Source organism: Siniperca chuatsi, linkage group LG8 (assembly GCF_020085105.1).
Source record: "Siniperca chuatsi isolate FFG_IHB_CAS linkage group LG8, ASM2008510v1, whole genome shotgun sequence".
Taxonomy (NCBI): domain Eukaryota; kingdom Metazoa; phylum Chordata; class Actinopteri; order Centrarchiformes; family Sinipercidae; genus Siniperca; species Siniperca chuatsi.
Genome location: NC_058049.1, coordinates 12,198,002 through 12,221,529, shown reverse-complemented (window position 1 = coordinate 12,221,529; position 23,528 = coordinate 12,198,002). Strand labels below are relative to the sequence as shown.

At 40.0% G+C, this 23,528-nt stretch overlaps 2 protein-coding genes and 1 long non-coding RNA gene across 3 annotated transcripts in view; 1 reads left to right on the top strand and 2 right to left on the bottom strand.

Moving 5' to 3' along the window:
- LOC122880897 overlaps positions 1-23,528 on the bottom strand; it is an 81,801-nt gene that overhangs the window by 22,236 nt on the left and 36,037 nt on the right. The window lies entirely within an intron of this gene.
- zic6 (zic family member 6) lies at positions 2,029-11,034 on the bottom strand. Its single transcript, XM_044206459.1, has 2 exons — positions 5,472-11,034; positions 2,029-3,511 (listed from the first exon to the last, which is right to left on the bottom strand). The coding sequence occupies exons 1-2, from the start codon at positions 6,427-6,429 to the stop codon at positions 2,886-2,888; spliced, it is 1,584 nt and encodes a 527-aa protein (XP_044062394.1). The 5' UTR covers positions 6,430-11,034; the 3' UTR covers positions 2,029-2,885.
- zic3 (zic family member 3 heterotaxy 1 (odd-paired homolog, Drosophila)) lies at positions 13,753-19,046 on the top strand. Its single transcript, XM_044206460.1, has 3 exons — positions 13,753-15,024; positions 15,843-16,006; positions 16,668-19,046. Exons 1-3 carry the CDS (start codon positions 14,034-14,036, stop codon positions 16,848-16,850), a joined length of 1,338 nt encoding a protein of 445 aa, XP_044062395.1. The 5' UTR covers positions 13,753-14,033; the 3' UTR covers positions 16,851-19,046.

The following is a 23,528-nucleotide window of genomic DNA, read 5'->3' as shown; positions in this document are numbered from 1 at the left end:
GTGCAACATACACTTTTAACATGCACTCAGAATGCATATGAGGATTCAAACTGTTTGGGGATTTTTTACATTTTTTTTTTTTTACATTTTTATAAATATAGAAGGATGAATGTTGCAACAAAAATAATGTGAGTGGCTTATAGGCCTATCCTGCTTGTATTTTGTCTTATGAATAACATCCAAATAACAGCGCCATAACCAAATTCTAATGAACTTTTAAAGAACCTAAGGCATTTTAATATGGTCGACACTGGAAGGAAAACATCTTCTAATACAGTCTTGGAGCCTTCACCCCATGTATTTTCGTGGCCATCCAGAAAACTGTCTCTCTGTCAAACCCTTTCATTGAAATAAAGAACATCTTTATTACAGCTAATTAGCGGTCAGATCACTGTAAGCATATATTTCAGAGAAATGTAAAATGAATACATTTTTGACCTGATTTCCTCTTGATATGTGTGAAGCAAATTGGTATATATAATGGCAGTCATCATCCACACGTTTGATGATATAAAACTCTGACATCCATACATACAGGTACAGAGTATAAAGCTTTGCTTCTGGCAGTGGAGCAGAGGGTTTTTTTTTCATTACCTTATTCATCATAATTGTGACCCTCCCAACCTCCAAAATAATCAAGCTACTGCAGTACTTTCCTGAGCAGGATGAGGACAGACACTCATTGTGTACATCATCTTTAGCTACACACCATTAAATGTCCCATTAACTATACTTCAGCTTGGTCATTCAGTTTCCAATCACTCTCCCTTTTAAGTAGGTAATATTGTTAGAGAGGTATAATTTTTGAATCAGGATTCAGGTTAGCATAAACTAAGAATGAGCTGTATGACAATAATAACTCACTACAGATGACTTTAGCTCTGCACCAGGATTAGTAGTGAAACAGAATTCAAGTTCTGCTGAGAAAAAGACAGAAACAGAAATCTTCTCAGCTTACTTCTATAAAATAATGAGGTGTTACATTCAAGAAACCACAAAAAAAAACAAGCAAACATGAACAAATGCTGTAACACTGTAACTGTAACTTAGGTGAAGTGAAGCAAATATTTTACTACTATACTATCAGCGTGTGCATTATTTTTTTTACTTTTTTCCAACTTTTTCAACTTTTAGCAATAGCCAAATGAAACAGAACACTAAGCAGTGAAATCTAGTAAATCTATTAATCCAGACTCTAAGTGAGGAGCTCAAAATTCTTTGAATGTAAAAGCCTTTATAGAGTAAATTAAAGCTTTCTGTTTGTAGGAGGCCTACGAATACAATAAAGACAAGAATATTAATGGACTATTTATTAGTATTTGGACAAAATAATTTGAGGCTACTTGGGTCATATTTGTGTTTGCAGCAAGGTAAAACCTTAGGGCGTGTGTATGTATGTATGTGTATGTGTGGTGTGTGTGTGTTTGAGAGAGAGAGAGAGAGAGAGAGAGAGAGAGAGAGAGAGAGAGAGAGAGAGATCAAATGAAAATACAAAAATTGATTAATAAGATATAAATGTAGCTAAATTGAGAAGCAAAAAGCACATGAGGACGTGCCTCATTGAAAGAAAGAATGCGCGTGACCTTGTGGCAAATACACCTGTATCCCCCAAAAACGCATGCAGTCATGGCGCAGTTCAGAGAACTACACTGGGATTAAAAAAGCGAACGCTCTTTGGTTGAGAGAAGGTCGTTTTTTGTTTGTTGTGAAGAGTGACCATCACATCTGAGCCAAATTTGAGCAAATTTTGGTAAATTTTAGTTTATCGCGTTACAGTTCACTCACAGGAGGTTTACCTCAACCAAACCAGTATGTGTTGAAGGCCTGGCCAGTTCCTGACAACCATAAACACAGAATATATCTTCAGGAAGTGAGAATACCCTTCGTATCCAGGCGGTAGGCTACATTACTTTGCACAAAATTGCAAACCTGCAAATATAGGCTACTTGAAATTATAAAATAAAAAAAGAAGAAAAGTTTGAGTTCAGGATTAAAATGCAGTGATTGGGTTTAACCACACACGCCTGATCAAAGAGAATATAGACACTTTAATAAAATATAGAATACATAATTAATTATACAGTAGGCTTATGTACAGTAGAACTGAATGCTAATTAAACGTTTTAATAGTATCACGAACACTGGTTTATGCTCACGCTGGTTTTTCTTTGCACAGAAATGTGAAATATACATATAATACAAACAGGAATGTGTAAAGGGGGCGAAAAGTGGAACTTAATCAAGGGAAGAGAAAAAAAAGCCTCGCAGTATTTTAATTACAGACTAATCATGCTTCAGGCCCATCACGCAGGCTTGTTAGGTCTCAAAATTTTACTTGAGAAAAGATCTTTGATATTTATTTCATCTTGCGACATACATAAAGACATGAATAATCTATCTTCCCGACATACATTACACCACGTTTACATTCAACAAAGACCCCTACACTTGGGGCTACATTCAGCAAGACGTTTCCTTTTACTTTCCAGTAATAGCCTATAAGTTCAAAAGACTCAACACGCAGGAAACCATAAAATCCTTTGTCATTTTTTTCTCACTTAAGATAGATATCTTTAATAAATGCAACACAGCGAACAATTAGGCATATACACTTTGTTAAAGTCCCTATAACCCATGCACTGTGGGGAGATGTGGGTATAGGCTACAAGCCAGACTCAACCAAACAGGCCTCACGACAACAAATATTGCTCGCCACATTTCGCAATGCAAGATTTCAATACGATGACTCAGGACGTGTCACAAAATATCTGATACAACATTCACAAAAATACATTGAGTATAGAGATACAGCTGTATGTTTTAGGCTACATGATAAAAATAGGGCCAAAAAATTGTAAGTCCCACGCATGTGTCCCAGCAGGACCTCAGAGAGACGGGATGTTATTACATTGCTTTGGTGGGAAGGAGTCCACGCCGCTGTGGCATGTGTACCATCCATTGACAATACTTTTCTGAAAGGGAGAAGTGGAGGGGAAAGTCCTTGGGCTCTGGGCAAAAGTGTGACCTGTCTGGCCGCAGGGGTACTGGGAGGACTGGGACCTGTAGCTGCCTCTCTGCAGCAACAAAGGGTCTAAGAGGGGCTGTGACCTGTGTGTGGAGTAGTCCAAACTGCTGTCAAACGTGTGATGGAAACGTGACCTCGAGGTCGACTCGTCTCGACTCTCTGGGGACAGGGGGACATCTTGAGTTGAGGTGGGGGGATGAGGGGGGCTGATCTGGGCTCCATCCTGGATTCGGGTTGACCTGGCCTCCGCAATGTGACCCCCGTCACCAGGACGCGCGTCACCGCTTTTGGCGTCGTGGGCCTTGTTGCAGTGGAGCTTCATATGCTTTCGCAGGGAGCTTGGGTGGGTGTAACACTTGTCGCAGCCCCTGACCTTGCACATGTAGGGTTTATCACTGGAGTGCACGTGAGAATGCTTCTTTCTGTCGCTGCTGTTCGCAAACCTCCGGTTGCAGCCCTCGAACTCACATTTAAAAGGTTTTTCACCTAAACGTGCAAAGAGAGAAATGACGGCGGGTTACGAAATTGCTTACAGACCCGTGCATGCTCTCCCTGGCCATATATGCTAATACTGATGTAGCCTAAGTCAATTGAGTGACCATACAAACCAAAAATGCCCATCCAGGCTTCACAGGCTCGACACTATGAATGTGAAATGACTATCTGACCTTCAGCTTTCAATCAGTGACTCTGCAAACACAGAGCCGCTTCAGGCCATATCAGCCTTGATTATAAATGTTTAAAAATGCCACATTTGTATAATAAATTGTTACCAATGTACAAAAAACTTGCTATGAGTTATTACATTACAGAGTTCAAACTAGTTGCTGAAACTTTAGTGCAGTCCTAATCGCAACAAGTGAGGCAGTTTATCTGCGGACTAAATCAACAAGGCTGTAGTTAAACATGAATTTGATTATGATGAACCTGCGACTGCAAATGCAAAGATTTGTTTAAATTGAGTTATCATGCATAGAATGAATTATGGCCAACAAGATGCTAATTGATCTTCTAGCACAAAATTGCCTACAGCTGAGCACTGTCCCTCCAGCACACACACACACACACACACACTGATGTAGCGGACGATCAGGAAGAGCTGGACTCATAAAGAAAACTTTAATAGCTTCTGTGAAATTATTAGTTTTTAGGCCTGCATCTTAATGGATTTCTGTCTTTCGGAATTTAAAAAAAAACTGTTAACATAGGTTTTTCTGACATAAATTTTGTCTAATTAACAACACACTACGCATGTGCAGTTGTGTAATAAATGTCATTAAGTGTCCATTTTCTGTCTCTATTCTCTTTGCTTTCATTAGTAAAACAATTTACACAAGTAAAAGGGGGCGCCTAATAAGTATTTCTTTTCCTCCAGCCTCTCTTTTTTCTGAGGGCCATTCACTTTATTCGTTAATTAAACTTTCAATTTAAATGTCCACATGTCAGTATAATAAGACCTGGTGAAATCACGTTTCTTCTACAATAACCTGATGTGTGTGAAAATAAGAATATATTAAGATTGCATATACATCTTTCATATAGAAGATATTAGATTCTCTGCTCATACCAGGGACATAGAAGGAAAAGCCCCAAGAAAGTCACCGTTATAAAATGAAATGCATTTTATGACATAATTTCACAGTGCACAGTGATGGAAATTAAACGAAGATAAGGCCATAAATAAATCATCTTTTTAAAATGTGACTAATTTTGTTTATATTGATAATGATTTGCTTTTGCTGACTGAGGTCATCCGTTCACTCACCTTTTTATTTCCTACCACATCACTGTGTGATGTGCTCTGCTAGTGTTCCTGAGCACAGGAGATGAGTCCTTAGGAGGCAGAGACAGCGTAACGGCTACGTCACAGCTCTCCGGTGTCCCGGCATTTATTTAATAATTTCACTGAATGAAGTGGGAGAGGCACCCATACCACTAGGCCTACAGACTCTACTCGTTTGTAACTGGCTTACTACTATTCGTCTGTGGTTCCTGCATGGAGCCTGTACATGCTTTCCTCCTGCAAAACCAGGAGCTGTGAGAGAAGCTTTGCTTAACACAATTTTCATAGCAATGTAGATAACACCAGCACCGTATAGTAATAAGAATAATAACAACAATCATAATAATGATACTAATAATAAATGTAATAATACTGTGACAGAATTAGTAAACTTCATTAATCAATTAAATAATGAAAAATAAAAAAACAGGCTATGTTCACACAGATCATATTATTTTATATATATATATATATATATATACACACACACACACACACATATACATACATATACATGCACACACACACATATTTACAGAATTTGTCAAGCTGAAAATACTGACATTAAAATATGTAATAAAATTTCACCTATCAAAATGTATTATTATCATTATCATTATTATCATCATCAAACTGTGTGTTTTAGTATGATTATTAACTAACCTGTGTGAGTCCTCTTGTGGATCTTAAGATTTTCTGATCTCGCAAAAACTTTCTCACAGCCGTGAAAGGGGCAGGGAAAGGGCTTTTCCCCTGTGTGGACTCTGACGTGGTTCACCAGCTTGTATTTGGCTTTGAAAGGCTTCCTGTCCCTCGCACAATTCTCCCAGTGACAAACATATTCAGAGTGCTCTGGTCCTCCGACATGTTCCACTGTCACATGGGTGACAAGTTCATACATGGTCCCGAAGGCTCTGGAGCAAGGCAGCTTCCCAGCCCCCTCTTGGCCGTCACTCCACTTACACACCAGCTCATGCTTCACTGTTTGTCTGGAGCACCTGAGGAAAGCGTCGCCTCCTCCACGCTGAATTGCCATGTTGAGGGGTTTGTACAGACCCAGGAATTGTGTGACAAGTTGCTGGCTGTTTCCCTTGGGGCTGATAGTTTGGCCATAGTGGTGAGTCCGGGTGAGGAGGTCGCCAGGTAGACCCAGCATCATCTGGCTGCCGAGATCTCGAGATGCGTCGGTGGAGGCATGGGCCTGCTCCTGATAACTTGTGAAAAAAGCATGGCTTCTGTTGTCTCTGCAGCCAGGAAAGTCACGATACCTTCCAATCCCGCCATGTTGGTTAGCTCTTGATGCCAGTTGATCAGTGACGGGTGGCATGCCGGCTCCAGAAAGATTGGCTCCAATGATAATGCCCCTAGGGCTGTGCTCTAACCGGTGGCTGGGGTATCCAGAGTCTGCAAAATTGGGAACCGAATGGTCAACATATGCACTGGACCTCGTCTCGGGGTAGTCTCGCAAATTGTGCGAGGGGCAGAGTTTTAAGGAACTGCCAGTGGGGTGTCCCATGTGCTCTCCTGCCAAAGGTGGCAGCACCACGCTGGGTTCAGTATTGCTCTCCCCGGGGTTGACGCAAGAGAGAGGACAGCCACTAAACCTCGAAAGGCTTGTCATGTTTTGTTGTGAGTTTGGCTATGAGTTTGCAAAATCAACCAATTCAGCACTCAGGATACACCTAGAAATTCAGTTTCCATTTTCCTTGTTTGTATATCATCTGCATGTGAAATTCTTGGCCGTGAACTTCGCGGAAGTACGAACCAGACACAATTTCGTTAAAGTTGGTGTGAGTCCCATGCCGTTCACTTTGCCCTCTTGATTTGTGGCAATAACCGTGGTAGTAAAAATGCTTCGAAACAGGCCATGGTGCAATATAAAAGCACAGCAGGCAAACCTGCTTTTAAAAAGGGAGCTTTGGGATTGGTTGGAATGCGCTGTGATTGACAGGCGCTGGGTTTGTTTTAAAAGGGACACGCAGGCGTTCACTGCACGACTCCGTTTTCAAATATCGCACAGAAAATGCTTTGAAATGTGCCGCGATAGTTGCAAATATTACTGCCTCTTTAACTTCAGGCGCCTTCTCATAAAACCCCTTCTCTAAATCTCTACATATGAAAAATGTAAAGGTTAATGCGTTATACTAATCATCAGGTAAAAGTCAAGTGATTAAATGCAGACATGAGCAAAACACAAGACAATCACAGTCTATCTATCGTCCTTTATTTCACTGGAAATCCTGCCAAAGCAAATGTCCCACTCCCTGCCCTGCAAGAATAATAGAGACTGGTCATTGCGTGTCCAGGCCAATTATTGTCAAGGCTTGCATTATGAGTGGAGTGCCACATTTGAAAACAGTGAAAGTTACAGGAAACTAATTCTTACGATTAAATCAGTAATTGGAAATTATGTTCGTCATTTTGTGCGTCATTATCCTGTATGACCACAAAGTTTAAGGTAGTTATTTTATTATATAGGCCTAATAGGTGACTGAGCTCTCATGGAGATAAGAGTATGTTTGCGTTACACTTTTATTTTATAGTACATGCATTTTCATAAGGGCACATAATTACTTGTTGGCCTCATCATGTCCAAAGAAAAATAAAACTTTGATAAAGCAACAAGTAGTTCTACATGAAGCAACGGACCACCAAAATATCATGATCGTCTTTTTGGAAAAACTTATTTCACACACATTTTCCAGCAGTGTCACTGTGGAATACTACAGAACATGATGTACTATTTTACCTTTGAGCCCAGTCTGAACAATTTCTCTACACAAACCTCCTCTTATTAAAGCTGAAATAAATAATCATCAAGAGTGCACCATGCGTCTTGCCGGCTGGCGCAGATGTAAAAACTGGTTACGTAAAATGTAAATTATGAAATGTGACAAACAGCAGTGGTTAGGCTCCACTGTTCCCGGGAAACTCAGATAAACTTTCTTATTTTGGGGTGCTGTGAGGACAGCAGCTTCAAGCTCTCCACTCTCCTTTAGTGCAGCACATATTCTGCAAGCCTCCTCGCTTTGACGTGGCTCTGATTCTATCAACGCACTTTCTTCTACCTGGACCAGTTTAGCCAAATTCTTTTATCTGTTGCTTTTATTTAAATCTACACGACGTGGCGTTGGCTCCGCACTGCAGCTTATATGTTTAAGGTGAAAACCCCCTTATTTCCAAAGACTGTAGTTGTCTGAATTTTCAACTTTTTCTTAAAAAAAAAAAGGAAAAAAATCCTTTTCCACATTGTTATGCTGACGTCACCTGCAGAGACAAAGCAAGGGGCCCACTTGACATTGAATGCCGCAAAATAGTAGACAGGCCCAGAACTGGCCTAATTCCGTCATGATTGTAATGGACGCTCATGTTTGTCAACCTTCAACCCGATGCATTTCCGAAAATGACTGAGGGTTGAAGGCATATAAACCGAAAGTTTCCAATCTGTCAGTCAGGAAGCAAAAAGACTGACAGACCTGCGCTCAAAATGATTGCAGGTCCTCATTTGCAGCAAGAAGGCAAAACAAGAAAGAGGACTATCTAAAATAACTGCACTTTTATGAATTAATACTATATGCCGACTCTATAAGGCTGTTTAGGCTCACCTTTTCACAGAGTCACAGCAAGTGAAGTGTGTGCCTATTTACACCTAATCTGCAGATTATACTTAATTTTGTATAAAGGAATGAGTTTATTTAAATGCTCATATCATCTAAATTTGCTTAAATGTTCAAATGGCCCTTAATGTGGTCATAACTTAATTAGAGTAGCCTAATAAGCAGTTTCCCATAAATTACAAGTCTATTCATTTCTCTGTAGTACAGTATGTAAGCCTGGTAATAACAACATGATCAACTAAATGAGTGTAATATTTAATTATTAAATTTATGTTTAAAATTTGCCAAATAAGTTTAACCAAATTTGGAGTGGTAAGGTTAGCTTCACAGCGATAAACAATAAAATTATAAGCCAAGACATGCAAATATGTACTGCAATTATTTATTACTTAATTGAGGACTTTGTCTTGTTACTATAACATCTTCCCAGTATTAGTAATTCTTTCAAAATAACACACATCACCTTTTTGGGAAAACTATACACACAAAGGCAATAAACATAAAAACACACACATATATATAAATATACATGTCAATATGCATGTTTATCCATAATAAACTATCTGTATACTAATCACCGGGTGTTACACTTGGTGATTGATGTCAATGTAACACAAAACATTGCAAAAAATAATAAAGAGAGAAGGATAGGGAGCACAAAATTATTTCATCAAGTATCCAAATCCATGTGTGTGTGTGTGTGTGTGTGTGTGTGTGTGTGTGTGTGTGTGTGTGTGTGTGACAGACAGACAGACAGACAGACAGACACAAAGTTACCGTGTTTTCATGTATGTGGTACAAATGCCCATGTGTGTGTTTATGCATGGGTGTGCACTTTTAAACAACTGCATGCATTAGTATGGAGTGTGCTGAGATATTATAATTGATGAGGGATGGCAGTGCACCATCTTGCCATGACTTTATGAAATTTAGATGAATTAACAGGTTTGGGATAAGTCCATTTGCAGACAGATGCTCCAGTAAATCACAGCAAGAAGTCAATTAGCCCTCTCCATCAGCCATATGAAGGCAAACACCAAGTACTGTAGCCGTCACTCAAGACCCAACTGACCATATAATCTATGAAATATACATGACGATTTGTGCTATATACAAGTATAAACCTGTGTTGAATAACAGGAAGCAAATGCGGAATGATAAAACATTTCTGAGACTATGTTTCTCCAATTACAAACAAAAACAAACACATACACAGCACAAAAATATGCCCAGTAGCAATGCAATACAGTCAAGCATTACATTGTGACATTACAAATTACAAGACAGTTAAATTGTCATTCGTCATTTAAAGCTCTAGTATCTATGGTGACAAAATCATTGTCATAATCAGCTGCTACACTTGCACAGAAATGTAAAATAACATTTGAAATAGGCTATGTATTTTAAAATACAACGCATAATGTAAATATTTGTTTTGCGAAAACACTAAGCATTCTGAAAATAAGAGGATGCAAATCCTGAATGCATAAACAGTATTCTGAAACAAATGTGAGCCGACATGGTAATTTATTTTATTTTGAGAATGTATGAAATCTACTGGATTATGGTATGAATGCAGACCAGAACCTTTATACTCTTGTGGGCTGTGCAGAATAAACGAGAACTGGGAAAGGTGTCATGGAGAATACACCCAATGCAGCTCACAGAACACAAAAACTAATTTTCTTATTAAATAAAGCACATAGTCTGAGAGTTGGGATATCCCACATGAAACCACAAGAAAAACCTGGAAGTTAATTTAGCGCAATGTCCATTTCAGCAAAACAGTGAATCACGGTATCATTCATTTAACTGTGCCGTTGGGATACATTGACCATTTTCTGTTTAAAATGTAAATATGGAAAACATTCACATACAGTGGTATTCAATAAATGTAAGTAATATTGGGCTATGGTTTTGCCATTGTTTTAGGGAAATGAAGATTTCACTTTTATCTGGTCACTATTGAGTTAACTTCAAGTCCACAAACTTGTCTATAGCACAAGAGACCTGAGCCAGCCAAGCTACAGTACAGTACTACCCTGCACTGCAGGCTACAGGCCAGACAACATGGACTAAAAAAAAAAAACCCTCAATTTTGCTCTAAGAAAAATATCCAGAAAATTGGGCTGCCATTGGTCAATTTGTTTATATAAGAAAATAATTATCATGCAGCTAGGTCATTTATCAAATTATGCACTGAAAGAACCTTTATAGCTACTGACTCTAACACATCTAGTTAGAATAAATGTAGAAATGTGAGCTGTTTACCATTTAGGCTGATGGTTATATTCTGCTCTTTTCCAACAGCATGGGCTTACTGTCACAGAGGTATGCACACTACAATATTGTGATATTTTAAGGTAACGCGCATGCTCAGTTAGATTATGTTATAACCAATGGGCTATCCCAACGCTCAATGAGGTAATCCCAGCAGAGATAACTAAATCATCAAATTATACTTAGTCCTGCAGAATATATTGCTATAATTTAGCACGTTGCATTACGCCTACGTTTAAATTATCATTAAAGATTTTAAACTGTGTCGGACATTTGAACCAAAGAATACACAGGCCTAATGGATGCATATTCATCTAATCACTTTATGCAATTGAATTTAACATTTCTACAGATTAAAGTAAATATACAAAATCGTGTGGTTGCACAACCAGAACATATAAGTGTCCAACATTTACCAGAATTAAATAAAACAGATATGTCAAAAAATGGAGGTGAAAATGTCACTGAACGGAGGGCGGCACGCTCGAGAAGCGGTGTAAAATATTTGGGGGGGAAAATGGCTGGTGTGAGTGAGCCAAACGGTTAACAAAAGTGCAGCTCTATGAGAGGTCTATAAAGCTGTCTTTCCCCCTCTTTTAAAGTTCCCTCATTTTCCATATTATTAATGCGCCATGGCAGTCTGCTCCTTTCAGGAAAGAAGAGGTAATTTATTTTAATAGGAAAGTAAAATAATATATTTTTTTAAAAATCACCTAATATTCTTGCAATCCTGACTCTCTAGATTTATTTTAATGCTGGGGAAAGAAATAGGCTATAATTAGAAAATGCGTGTTTGAAGGCCCCAATCGTCAAATTCCACATTTGTAGAATTCATTAAATAATAAAATATTCAATAAATTCCAGTATACCAGAAGAGATCTGCATTAGTTTTAAATGTAACTCTCAAGCAACAGTTGCTTTACATTAGGCCTAGCTGATGACAGCTCCCCTTTTTCTCAGCAAGAGCTCAGTGCCTACGCTGCTGCTCTGTCGCTCACAAACATTTGTGACTCATCTAAACCATGTTACTTAATTATTTCATAGTGATAATGTGGCTGCAAATACACGGCACATAACCTTAAGTGGCGTATGGAGCCTTCACGTTTCAACAAGCCAATAAAATATGGAGGGAATACAGGAAAACTTAACAGGCTGCTTGTCACTTGTGAAAGTTCACAAAGGTCGCCATAAATCTCATACTGCAAAACTGCAAAGGCAAACTCTGTTAACCGTGTGTGTGCGTGTGTGTGTGTGTGTGTGTGTAGGCTATGTGTTTTCTGTGTGTGTGACCGTGGTACACTGTGCGTGTGTGTTCGTGCACGCGCTTGCTGTGTGAGAAGACGAGTGTGTGAGAGTAAAGGGGGGGAGTAAACTGTGAGAGGCTATGCCTTCGTGGTGTGTGTGTGAGAGGGAGAGAGAGAGAGAGAGAGAGAGAGAGAGAGAGAGAGAGAGAGAGAGAGCGGGGGGAGAGGGAGAGAGAGAAGCTTATGGAGGAAAAAGAGATGAAGTGAATCTCATTCGTCGTTTTGCTTCAAGATAAATTGTTGAGGTTATGTACAAAAAGCGCAAGTGTTGTACTAATGTGCACGGCGGCCATAAAAACAGAGGTATGCAGGTCCTTGCAACAATTAAATTACCATATGAGTAACAGGCCTAAGCACTGAGCAGTCTATGTTCACTTCAAGAAAACTAAATCCCATGTAACTTCCACAGGCTAAATATAATAAACTGTAGATTTACAGACCTCCACGGTACACACAGGCCTACATCATGGCCCCTTTCACTAACACAGAAAGACGACGGATAAGTAAGAAAACTCACCTTTTCAATCTATAACTCTTTCACGAGGAAATGCTCTGGAGTGAATGCGGTAGGATGAGGGCGAAAGCAGAATGAAGGACTGATTTGAAGATTTTTTTTTTTTTTTTTTTTATTTTTCTGGTCCAGATCCCCTAAAATAAAGAATGTGAGCTCCTTCCTGGGACAGACTGAGGGGGAAAGGATGTGAAAAGCTTGGAGTTAAAAAGCGCCGCTTGAAGCACTCAGCGCGTCTCTGAACTTGATCAGATTTTATGTGTCCTGCAGCGAGTCAGCGGCAGCCCTGTGAAACTTGCTCAATGGCACGAATTTGTGGCTGAGCGAAAAAATCTCAGGATATTACAATTACTGCCATCTTTCTTTCTGTCTTTTATCCCTCCGTCTTACACCCTATAGAGCTTTTGCAAAAAAAAAACCTACCCCCTCCCCTTTCAAGCGGCTTCAAGAAAGCCACAGTCTGGAACTGTGCCAAGTACATTCAAGTTTTCAGTTAATAAGAGCAAAACTGGTCAGATGAAAGAGAAAGATAATGCAGATAAGTCAATGATAGATAGATAGATAGATAGATAGATAGATAGATAGATAGATAGATAGATAGATAGATAGATAGATAGATAGATAGATAGATAGATAGATAGATAGATAGATAGATAGATAGATAGATAGATAGATCAGTAGTTTCTGATTTTTGTTCAAATATACAGACCCTCTAATAAAAGTTAAACTTGCCTTTAAAATATATTGAAAAGTTTTTTTACCCACTAAATGTGACAAACCAAATGCATTTTATGTTGCAGAATAACTTCGTTAATACTAACTGTTTCTGTAAAATAAAATAAGAGGTCCACTAAAAGTTTGAACGGAATCTGATTGCTTAAAAAAAAATCCTGCAGTAGGTATTACAGCCTGTACCGATTATATTTATTTATATTTATACAACTGTTTCGGAGTTTCTTGAGGAGTATAAATCAGGAAAGGCTGCATATGAGATGCGCTACACACAACTCGTACGGGATCTGCGCTAAAGTGCTCCGTTACCTGCAAAATAATGCCTGTAAGAGCCAATCAAATGAAACCAATTGAGAGGACCTGCCATCTTCAATACCAAACTGTGCCAATCACCAGAAATCTAGCCAATTAACACCATCCTTCGCAGTCACGTGTCAGAGGGATAGCTGCGTGCCGATTGGCTGTCGTAGCACTGCCTCCCGAGTTCATTTATGTTCTGGGAGTGAGTGATTGACTTTATCAGTCCAAGGACATCATCCGCTTGGAAAGGGGGGGAAGTTTGATCCTCTTTCTCACGGATCGCAGTCAACGGGAGTTTTTTTCTCCCAACTCTTTACGCATAGGATTTTCCCCGTTTTGGCTTGGTGTGTTTTTTTATTTTAGGATTTTTCGCTAAACGTGGTAAATCTCGGCGCGGTGTCTGCAGTTTGCGCGCTCCGCTAAACTGGATTTTAATTTTATTATCTGTTTTCTTCCCGTCTCCTAAGTTTGCTTCAAGCTCATGACTATGCTTCTTGATAGCGGTCCGCAATTTGCATCGTTAGGAGTGGGGGGTTTCGGGACACCACGGCACCACGAAATCGGGAACAGAGACCCGGGTCTGGGACTGAATCCCTTCACCGATTCGTCCCACTCCGCAGCTTTCAAAATCAGCCCCGTGGCTCACGATATCGCCTCCAGCCAGACATCAGCTTTCACCCCGCAAGCCACTGGATATGCAGCTGCGCTGGGACACACTCACGGCGGGCAGGTGGGCTCGTACGGTGGAGGAGCGTTCAATTCAACACGGGACTTTCTCTTCCGGAACCGGAGTGTTGGAGAGTCCACAGCGCCGAGCGCCCAGCACGGGATCTTTGCAGCTTCGGCGGGGAGCCTCCACGGGCCGCCCGGGATCACCGATAACCCCGGACATCTGTTGTTTCCAGGACTTCACGACCAGGGGGTAAGCCACACTTCACCGAGCGGACATGTAGTTAACAGCCAAATGCATCTTGGCTTACGCGGGGACATTTTCGGAAGACCTGATCCGTATCGTCCGGTCGCAAGCCCTCGGACGGACCCCTACGGGGCTCAGCTCCATAACTACAGCCATCCTATTAACATGAACATGGGGATGAATGTACCGACACACCACGGTCCGGGGGCCTTCTTTAGATACATGAGGCAACCGATTAAACAAGAATTATCCTGCAAATGGATAGACGAGAACCAGATGAACAGACCCAAAAAGACTTGCGACAGGACTTTCAGCACCATGCACGAGATGGTCACTCATGTGTCCATGGAGCATGTCGGCGGCCCCGAGCAGAGCAACCACATCTGCTACTGGGAGGACTGCCCGAGAGAAGGGAAATCTTTTAAGGCCAAGTACAAACTCGTCAACCACATCCGTGTGCACACGGGCGAGAAACCGTTCCCATGCCCGTTCCCCGGATGTGGGAAAATATTCGCCAGATCGGAAAATTTGAAAATCCACAAAAGAACACATACAGGTAGGCACCAACAACATCAAGGCATGGCGTCCGTAAAATAACATTTAAAAAGGCTGAGGCTATTCTGAATAGGAATGGTGTGTCTTAGACATTATTTGCATGTGTGAGTGTATGTTTTTGCTGTTTACAAGAACCATATGAGAACTTCGGCCCACATTTATCATGTTGAACAATTCCCAAATTGATGTTAGTGCAGTTTTTTTCCTGAAATATTTATTTAAAAAACAGAAAAGAAACAGCGATGAATTAGTGTTAGCTCACAAATGCAGCAAACGTGGTTCTGTTCAGCAACTCTGTGTGTTAACCCTCATTCATTCTTGTAGCGTGTATGCCAAAGAAGTTGTGTGTGATATAGGCCTACAAACATAGATACTTTACTCACTTGTCAAAGTTTAGGTGCATTAGCTGCATTTGGCTATTTAGGCAGCCTTAGGACTCATGTTTACTTTCTGAACGTGATATACAATTACAATGAATCAGTTTCTGCTGTGTTTATAATTCTCGCCCTCGCTGTGCTTTCGCGTAGTGCAGAAATGCCCTGTTGATTCAGTGTTTACTATATAAGAGCAGACGCACAGAGCAAGGCAGTAGTAGCATAAAGGAGCAGGCCTCTTGAATAAATAAAGCCTGACAGAGCAGTGTGTAGCCTAGTAGTGGAGCTGTATCCATGTCGCCCCGAAAATGTAGGTTACTCTGTTATATAATAGGCTGCAGACAATTTACAGATCCGGGCTTCGGGTTTACAGGTGGCGTTACAAAGGGAGTTTGTTTGTGCGGGCTATTGGGGTAATTCACGGTGTGTGTATTTAATCTTGCAGGTGAGAAGCCGTTTAAGTGTGAATTTGATGGCTGTGACAGACGCTTCGCCAACAGCAGCGACAGGAAAAAGCACATGCATGTGCACACATCAGACAAGCCATACATCTGCAAAGTGTGCGACAAGTCATACACACACCCCAGCTCTCTCAGGAAACACATGAAGGTAATTAATGTCTTCATTACTCCTTAAACACATTACACACACACACACACACACACACACACACACACACACACACTCCACTCCCCACCCCCACCCCTCCTCCAGACAGGGACTATCACAACTTCAGGCATTTCTTAACATGTTAAAGCACTGTCACACTGCAAAAACATTTAAGATGTCATTCAGTCTATATTAGTGACACTTAGTGTCACTAATAGTTTACTTAAACAATTGAAATATAGTAATGTAGCAGTGAATGAGTTGTGACTATTTCACCTGTTTGTCATTATTTGATGCTAGATTCACAACTTCCGTTTTGCCTCGTTTAAAAAAGTAACCTGTTTTAACGAAAATCGTTTCCATTTTCTCTCTTCATTAACATTTTTTTTGAAAATCACATACATAAAAACTACATTTTAAGACACGCATGAATGGTGCATTGATGTGGATATTTTTGCAGTGTAGAAGTTGCCCTGCCTCTTTCAAGTTTGCTGTTTACTGTTATAGTTGCTCTATAAAATCCAGGGTTAATCCGCATTTAAATTCAACACCCTTCTACCAAGCCACTTTAAATGCACTGTTAGGGCATAAATGAATATTACAGGCTATGTCAGTCTCACTCACTCATCGCTTATGTCGTGCTCCCTCTTTTTTTTTGCAGGTACATGAGTCTCAAGGATCTGAATCGTCTCCAGCAGCAAGCTCTGGATACGAGTCGTCCACACCGCCAGTGCTGGTCTCAGCCAGCACAGAAGACCCGACAAAAACACCGCCGTTAGCCGTACAAAACACGTCTGGCCACAGCGAAGGACTGGCACCCAACTTTAATGAATGGTACGTTTGAAGTCAGAAGAACAAACCATCTCTCAATGTGGACCACGGGGACGAGGATAAAAACCTTAAAAACTATTCCTGCTCACTTTACACGCGCACACACACACAGTCAGACACACACAAATGGGATTGGGACAACAACAACAACAGGAGATGAGAGCAAAAGCCAGCACCAAGCAGGCCACGTCAGTTCTCAGGATCACGAAATTTGACTTTTATTCCGCAGTTTTGAGGAAATCAAATAAATCACGAATAAATAAACGTAATACTTTCTCAGTATAAATAAATGTTTTTTTATCTTTTAGTTTACAGATTTCAGAAAAAAATGTTTTATTTTTCATTTTATGTATTTTCTCAAATTTTTATTTAAAAAAAAGAATAAAAAAGGAAGATTATTTCACGCTGTTTTATATGACGGTGACGCGCTATTGTCGCCTCTTCAATTGATTGTTGGAACTTCAAACAGTCTTAAGAAACGTGCCAAAGTCTTTGTCATGAACTTGAACACACACACACACACACACAAAAAAAAATCCTAAATAAATATTATACTCGTGAATGTATTTCCTTGTTTGATGGGGTCGAATCTATTGTCAACGTCCGTTTTCAGGTGGAGAAATGTGGTATTAGGTTACGATTGTTACCGTTGAATATAACGTTGCCTTTTGTTAATACCGTTGTAAATACATATCCATGATGCCATATTTATCAATTTGTAATTTAATTATGGGTATAAGTTCTGAAACTTAAATGATATTTATGGAAATGTTTTCTAACAAGAACTGTACAGTTTTGGTCATAACCAGCTTAACATTGAACAAATGATAAACTCTAAAGCTCCAACATCCGATTGTATCGTTTATTTTCTTTTTAACCAATAGGCCTACATGTGTCTTATTTGGATCGAAGAAATCATCTATATGAATATTATGGATTTGTCTATATATAATGCAGATATTTCCGTCACTTTTATTTTCTTTATGAGACCATTGACATGTAAATCATTGACTTTGTAGAACTGAGTTCAGTTGAGCTGTGAAGCTATAAAACGGTTCTGTTGATATCTTTATTTTTGGTTAAATTTAAACCTTTTTTGTGTATTTTACTTTTATAGAATCAGAAATAGATGTCAATTCGTAGCATAAACTCAGTATTGGGAAAAAAAGAAGAAGATGAAACCCATCAGCCTATTGCACTCCTATACAGGTCTTAGACGAGTGTGCAAAGTTCATGATTTCCAAATCAAGGTGACAGCATTTTGAGTATTTTAAATTCGGGTCAAGCACCCAAATATTTGCGCCAATATGGCAATCTTTATAGTTCCAGCAATGTCTTTGTGCAAGTATGTTTAAATGTGTGCATCGGCAACAATGGAACTGTCACAACACAGTATTTTCAAAAATAAAACAAGTTTTTTGTCTGTCAGCTTGCATTGTTTTAAATGTAATTCTTCTGTGAAACTAAGTGTGTTATTTGTTGTGGTGTTGCATATAGAGCAGTTTGATTACACATTTGCTTGTTTTGTGTGAATAACTTGTCAAGATGACATTTTTTGTGTTTAACAAAATTTAGTGGAAGGAATTCTAGATCTATGTGGGTTTGGGGAGAATACGTTCAGTGGCAAAAAGAGTTACAGCATTGCATTGTAACCTATTCTCAAGAATTAAATATTATGCATACACAAAGTATATTGTACTCATATGAGAACAATTTCAGACCACCAGCACTACTTTTAAAATAAAATGTAAAAAAAAAATGGTACCTCGTGACAGTGATATATGAAATAAGTTTATTTAAATAATTTAAGGAATATATGTTTTATATGCTATTTTCTATACCTTAATTTAAAAGAAGTACTTTTTTCTTATTCCCACCACCTTTCTGCCCCATGTCCAGAGGTCAGAGAAAAATATCTGATGTAATACAGCTAGAATGTGATGTTGTAACACTTTCTGGGAGAAATGGGTCACACCAAGTTATTCCTGAAGAGCAAAAATGTTTTACTGATGAACTGTGTCACTGTGCCACATTGAGGCAAACCATGTTACAACAGCAGGCCTATGCGTTAGCCTATTTAGCTACCAGAGGGAAAGGTTCCTTGTAGTTTTTAGGCTACTGTATGTTGGTTGATTTGTTTTACCAACTATTTATGAAGAAATGTGAACGGAAATTTTGACTGAAATTAAAAAAACATTATGAAAAGCGACTTTCAGACTGCGACGTTGATTATTATCACCATGTTGTTCTGCTCCCTGCATCTAGCATATAGCACTGTTTGCCATGCTGTTTGTATCAGACTAGTAGGAGTCACTTGAACTTGACACTGATTAAGGCGCCATCTTAGTATCTTGGCTGTGTGTGTGTGTATGTGTGTGCGTGTGAATGGGAATATTGGGGGAGCAAGTTAGAGAACCACTTCTTGGCAGAGTGGGGGGGTTAGAGGTGGATGTGGGTCATCCGTCTATGGCTGCAAAAGTTGCACATGCAAAGTTTTTTTTGTTTTGTTTTCTTAAATGAAGCTTACAAATAATAATCCTAACGTGCAGACTGGAAGACGGGCAACTGAGGACACAGTGACCGTGAAAGTGAAGTGGGATATGTTGCCAAATGTGGCGCTGCCTCAGCGTCTCCCACTACCCGATTAACAAGGAACCGCTTCATAAAAACAACCAAAGGAGTTACCACACATCAATGGACGCCATAATAAGCATTTAAACGGCGAAAAAAATCTGTTTAAATCACAACAAGAGCTCATGCACGGGCCTGAAATCTATAATATTATATAACGTCATTCACCCAATGTTTTATAACGCTATATCCGTTTAAATGCAGGAAAAAAACAACAAATACACACTGTGTATAATTTGTCAGACTGCTGTAAAGTGAATACTCTGCTTTAGATTCCAAAGGGGAGTAAAACAGTAAAGGAGCATTTTACACCAACCCCCCACAAGGTGCTTCAAACCCCCACACTCCCCAATATCTTCAACTATAAACAGATTTAGGAATATTGATTCAAATTCTGCTTTTGACTTTTGCGCAAGCGCACCGCTTGCATTCCGTTTGATTTCATTTCTTTTCACCCTTCTTCCCTCCCCTCTTCCCCATCCCACCCTCCTCCCTCTCTGCCCGGCTCGTCTAGTCGCACATTTCAAGTTCCCCCTTCTCAGACACCGTGACGTAAAATAACCGAGACCCGGCTTTCTCCGAAACACGGCGGGCTCACATGGAGGCTGCATCTTTTACGCATGCATCTGGGATGTGCTAAACGTATAGGTGGCTGCGCTCTGACCTGCAGTAGGTGATCATCATAAGGGAAGAAGCAAAATATGATCAAGAAGTAAATAAAACTTAAACATTTTTACATCTGTTTTTCCTACATCTGTGGAGGGTATGTTTACCCTCCACCGAAAACAGCCCATGTTATTGCCCATGCATGTGCTTTATGCTGACGCCCAATACAAATCATCGTTTCCACATTATATGAGAAATCAGAGCAGGCGATTCAATCCAAAAGAGAAAAAAACATGAAAGGCTCATGTCTGGTGGATTCTCAATGGATTAGAAAGCAGTGACGGTTACGTTGATGCAGTTGTGTAAAGACTAGCGGCTGTATCACAACAATGCCCATCTGCAGCAGCAGACTACTACTGGCTCTGAATTAGGCTACGTTAGCGCTCATTCATCTCAAATTATGGATTGCGATACTTGGCTGCCGTGTGTGGAGCCGGAGGATGGCAGCTGACTGTTGGCAGAGTGCAGTAGCCTATAATCTCTCTCTGCCTATAGGGTCTGCTTGTTGTAGGCTATCCGAGGTAGGAAGGGAGCAGAAAATAGGACTTGGTTATACTCCTGGCTCGCGCCTGTCGCTTAAGTTTGATATCGGATTGATTGGTCAACCCCTGTTACCTTCCTCCGTCTTCTCAGTCGCAGAGTATTTGCTGGCTAAGCGGGAGAGCGCGCTCTAAGAGGATAAACTGACACAAGCAGGTCCCCGACGCCTTTTGTCACGCAACGGAGGCTGTGATCTTAATAAACCCAGTGGCTAATTTATCACTTATTAATAATTTAGCAATTATTAGACGCAATATTCACAGATCAATGAATCTCAATGAATTCAAAAGTACCCGTGTGTATAAACTATAGCTACACATGCAAGACTACTTGTTTTATTTGAGGCTTTTATTTGGCACCATTAAAGCTTTACAATGAGTGAGGCTGTGCAGGGTGCAAGGTCTTGCTCAAGGGCACTTTATCAAGGCACTTGGCCCTTGACCTGAATCGGAGACATTTTGGATATGGGACGGCCCTTGCACATCAGCGCATTACCAAACTCTGCTGTCTGCAACACACCAGGATGTTCAGATTTCTTCCCATCACCGCTTTAAATAGACATGACGCTGCCAAAACTGAATCATCATGAATTAATACAGTCATCTGAGAATGCGTGTGTGAAAATGCAGGGTTTATCTCTCCACATATAGCAACAGAACAAGTTAACATAGTGGATTACTGTAGATATTTATGGCAGTCCTGTCTTTAAATCGAGACATTAAGCCTGCACGGGTAACTAGAATATTTTGTCAATAAACGCACCGTGACAATTAAATTGCAGTGAGATGGATTTGTAACATCATAAGGAAAAATATGGCTTGATAAACAAATAATTGCATAAGAGCTAACATCTGATAATTGCTTAACCGAGGGCTTCCATTTGCACGGAAGTTGATTATTTCACCTCCAGCAGGGTGTTGAATATGCATTTACAAAGTACCTTAATCCACGGTGTGTTTTTATATCTTAACGTGTTTCATGGCTTTTGTGATGCAAACTGATTAACACAATGGCTTTGTCTTTGAGTTCAATTATTCTTCAATTGACTCCAGAGACATTTACATACCCCATCATACAGTATACTGCAGCCTGCAGGCATTTCTGCTGATGAGGAAATGAGTGAAAGTGGTCGCCCTGCCAATTGTGAAACATTATAAAACGATATGAAGTTATTCAATAAGCTCAGTTCCTAAAGCATTTATACTGTACTTTGGCAGAAGTAAGCATAAGTTACCTTATATAGTGGCTAAATAAATAAAATAAAAATACCCAGGGGCCCTCATAATCAGATTTATAGTTAATGGTGTCCTAACGGAGCGTCATTTACAGCCCCCAACACACACAGAACATCCACCTCTCAAATGATATTTCTATTGTGCTATGGCTGAAAGACAAACTATTAGTAGGATGTCCAACAGGAGACAGCGCTAATTCCCCAACATCTGGCGGGGTGTCAGAAACTTGATGAATTCCTTATCAGAGCAGGCGCAGGAATCAACGCTAATAGGTCCCGAGTGAGGGCTCCGGCAAACGCTCATTCAGCAAAGCAGATGTTCGGCAATTGTGCTTTGCGTTTGTCTTTTGATAGATATATTTTCAACACTTCTGAGAGGTGGTAAATGGGTAAATGAGCAATTGGCATCCTTTTAATGGCCCGTTGCTCTGCCCTACACGCTGTGGTAGTGATGCTTCGCCCAAACCCGGCGCAATAATAACCAGTCTCCCTGAGGAGTGAAGAGTAGTTTTATGAATCATTGAACTGCAGATTATTAATGAAGGTGTAATGTTGAGGTTTAAATTGTTAAATAATGTGTACCATAAACTATCTCCATCTGTAATTACAGTTTTAATTAAAACCACAGCACAACTGTGTGTTTGACTTTCAACGTTGCATTTGTTTCAGATTGCATGCACTTTGAACAAACTTTTCACCTGAGAGGCAGCCTCGTCCCGGGACAGCCTCCACCTCACAGGACGGCTTCTCCCCTGAGGGGACGGACAGCAGTGCTCACATATTCATCAGCCTTTCAAAATAAAGAGGACAATGCTCGTTAATGTCCCTTTTTTTCTGGAGACAATGAATTAGAATTGGAGAGTGCCTTTCCATTATTTAAAGATTTCATTCATTGCCTCTCTCGTGGTGATTTTTCCGCGCTTGCGCAATGCTCTGAGTCGAGTTCTGCAAAGCTTCAAGTTGTTTACTTTAACATCAGGGAATGGAAGGGACGCGAATGTGTTTTAATATCAACACCCACACGGTGCACAGTGGTTGCGCACAAAGCTATTTCCCGATAGATCACGTGCATGAATGAACAAGCAATAAATAAATACACCGTCTATATCATGTGTTCCTTACAAAATAAAAACATGCCACTACTACTACTACACAACGAGAAACAAAAGTAGCCTATATCTCTTGCACAATTCCGATTTGTGTCCCAGAAATGCCAATCAATGCGGAAAAAAAGCGAGCTCTGGTTGCATAATGTTTGCGCAATCTTTAATCCGTTATGGATATGCATGAGGCAGGGATAGCACTATGAATAACAATCCGCTTGATCCTGCCACAGCCTCAGCACGTGTGTGCGCGATTCCTGGCGTCACACAAACACAGAAACAATAAATAAATATATATAACAGTGGAGAAACATATCAAATACAGATGATTTGGTGAGGATGAAAATTATGTGAAAAAAATGCTAAGGCCTTTACAATCACCAGCTCTCAGCCCAGTTTCACATCTGTGGAAGATTTTGGAACAACGTGTAAGTGTAAGCTCCATAAGAAGAAATGATAAAAAATGTCATCTTCAAATCTATTTAGTGATGTCTGTGACTGTCTCTGATACTATATG

Bases quoted from the DNA above. Each gene is read 5' to 3' on its own strand.
- zic6 (XM_044206459.1), bottom strand. From the start codon at position 6,429: ATGACAAGCCTTTCGAGGTTTAGTGGCTGTCCTCTCTCTTGCGTCAAC. The intron at 3,512-5,471 runs GTTAGTTAATAA...TTGCACGTTTAG, and splicing joins CCACAAGAGGACTCACACAG to GTGAAAAACCTTTTAAATGT.
- zic3 (XM_044206460.1), top strand. From the start codon at position 14,034: ATGACTATGCTTCTTGATAGCGGTCCGCAATTTGCATCGTTAGGAGTG. The intron at 15,025-15,842 runs GTAGGCACCAAC...TTAATCTTGCAG, and splicing joins CCACAAAAGAACACATACAG to GTGAGAAGCCGTTTAAGTGT. The intron at 16,007-16,667 runs GTAATTAATGTC...TTTTTTTTGCAG, and splicing joins CTCTCAGGAAACACATGAAG to GTACATGAGTCTCAAGGATC.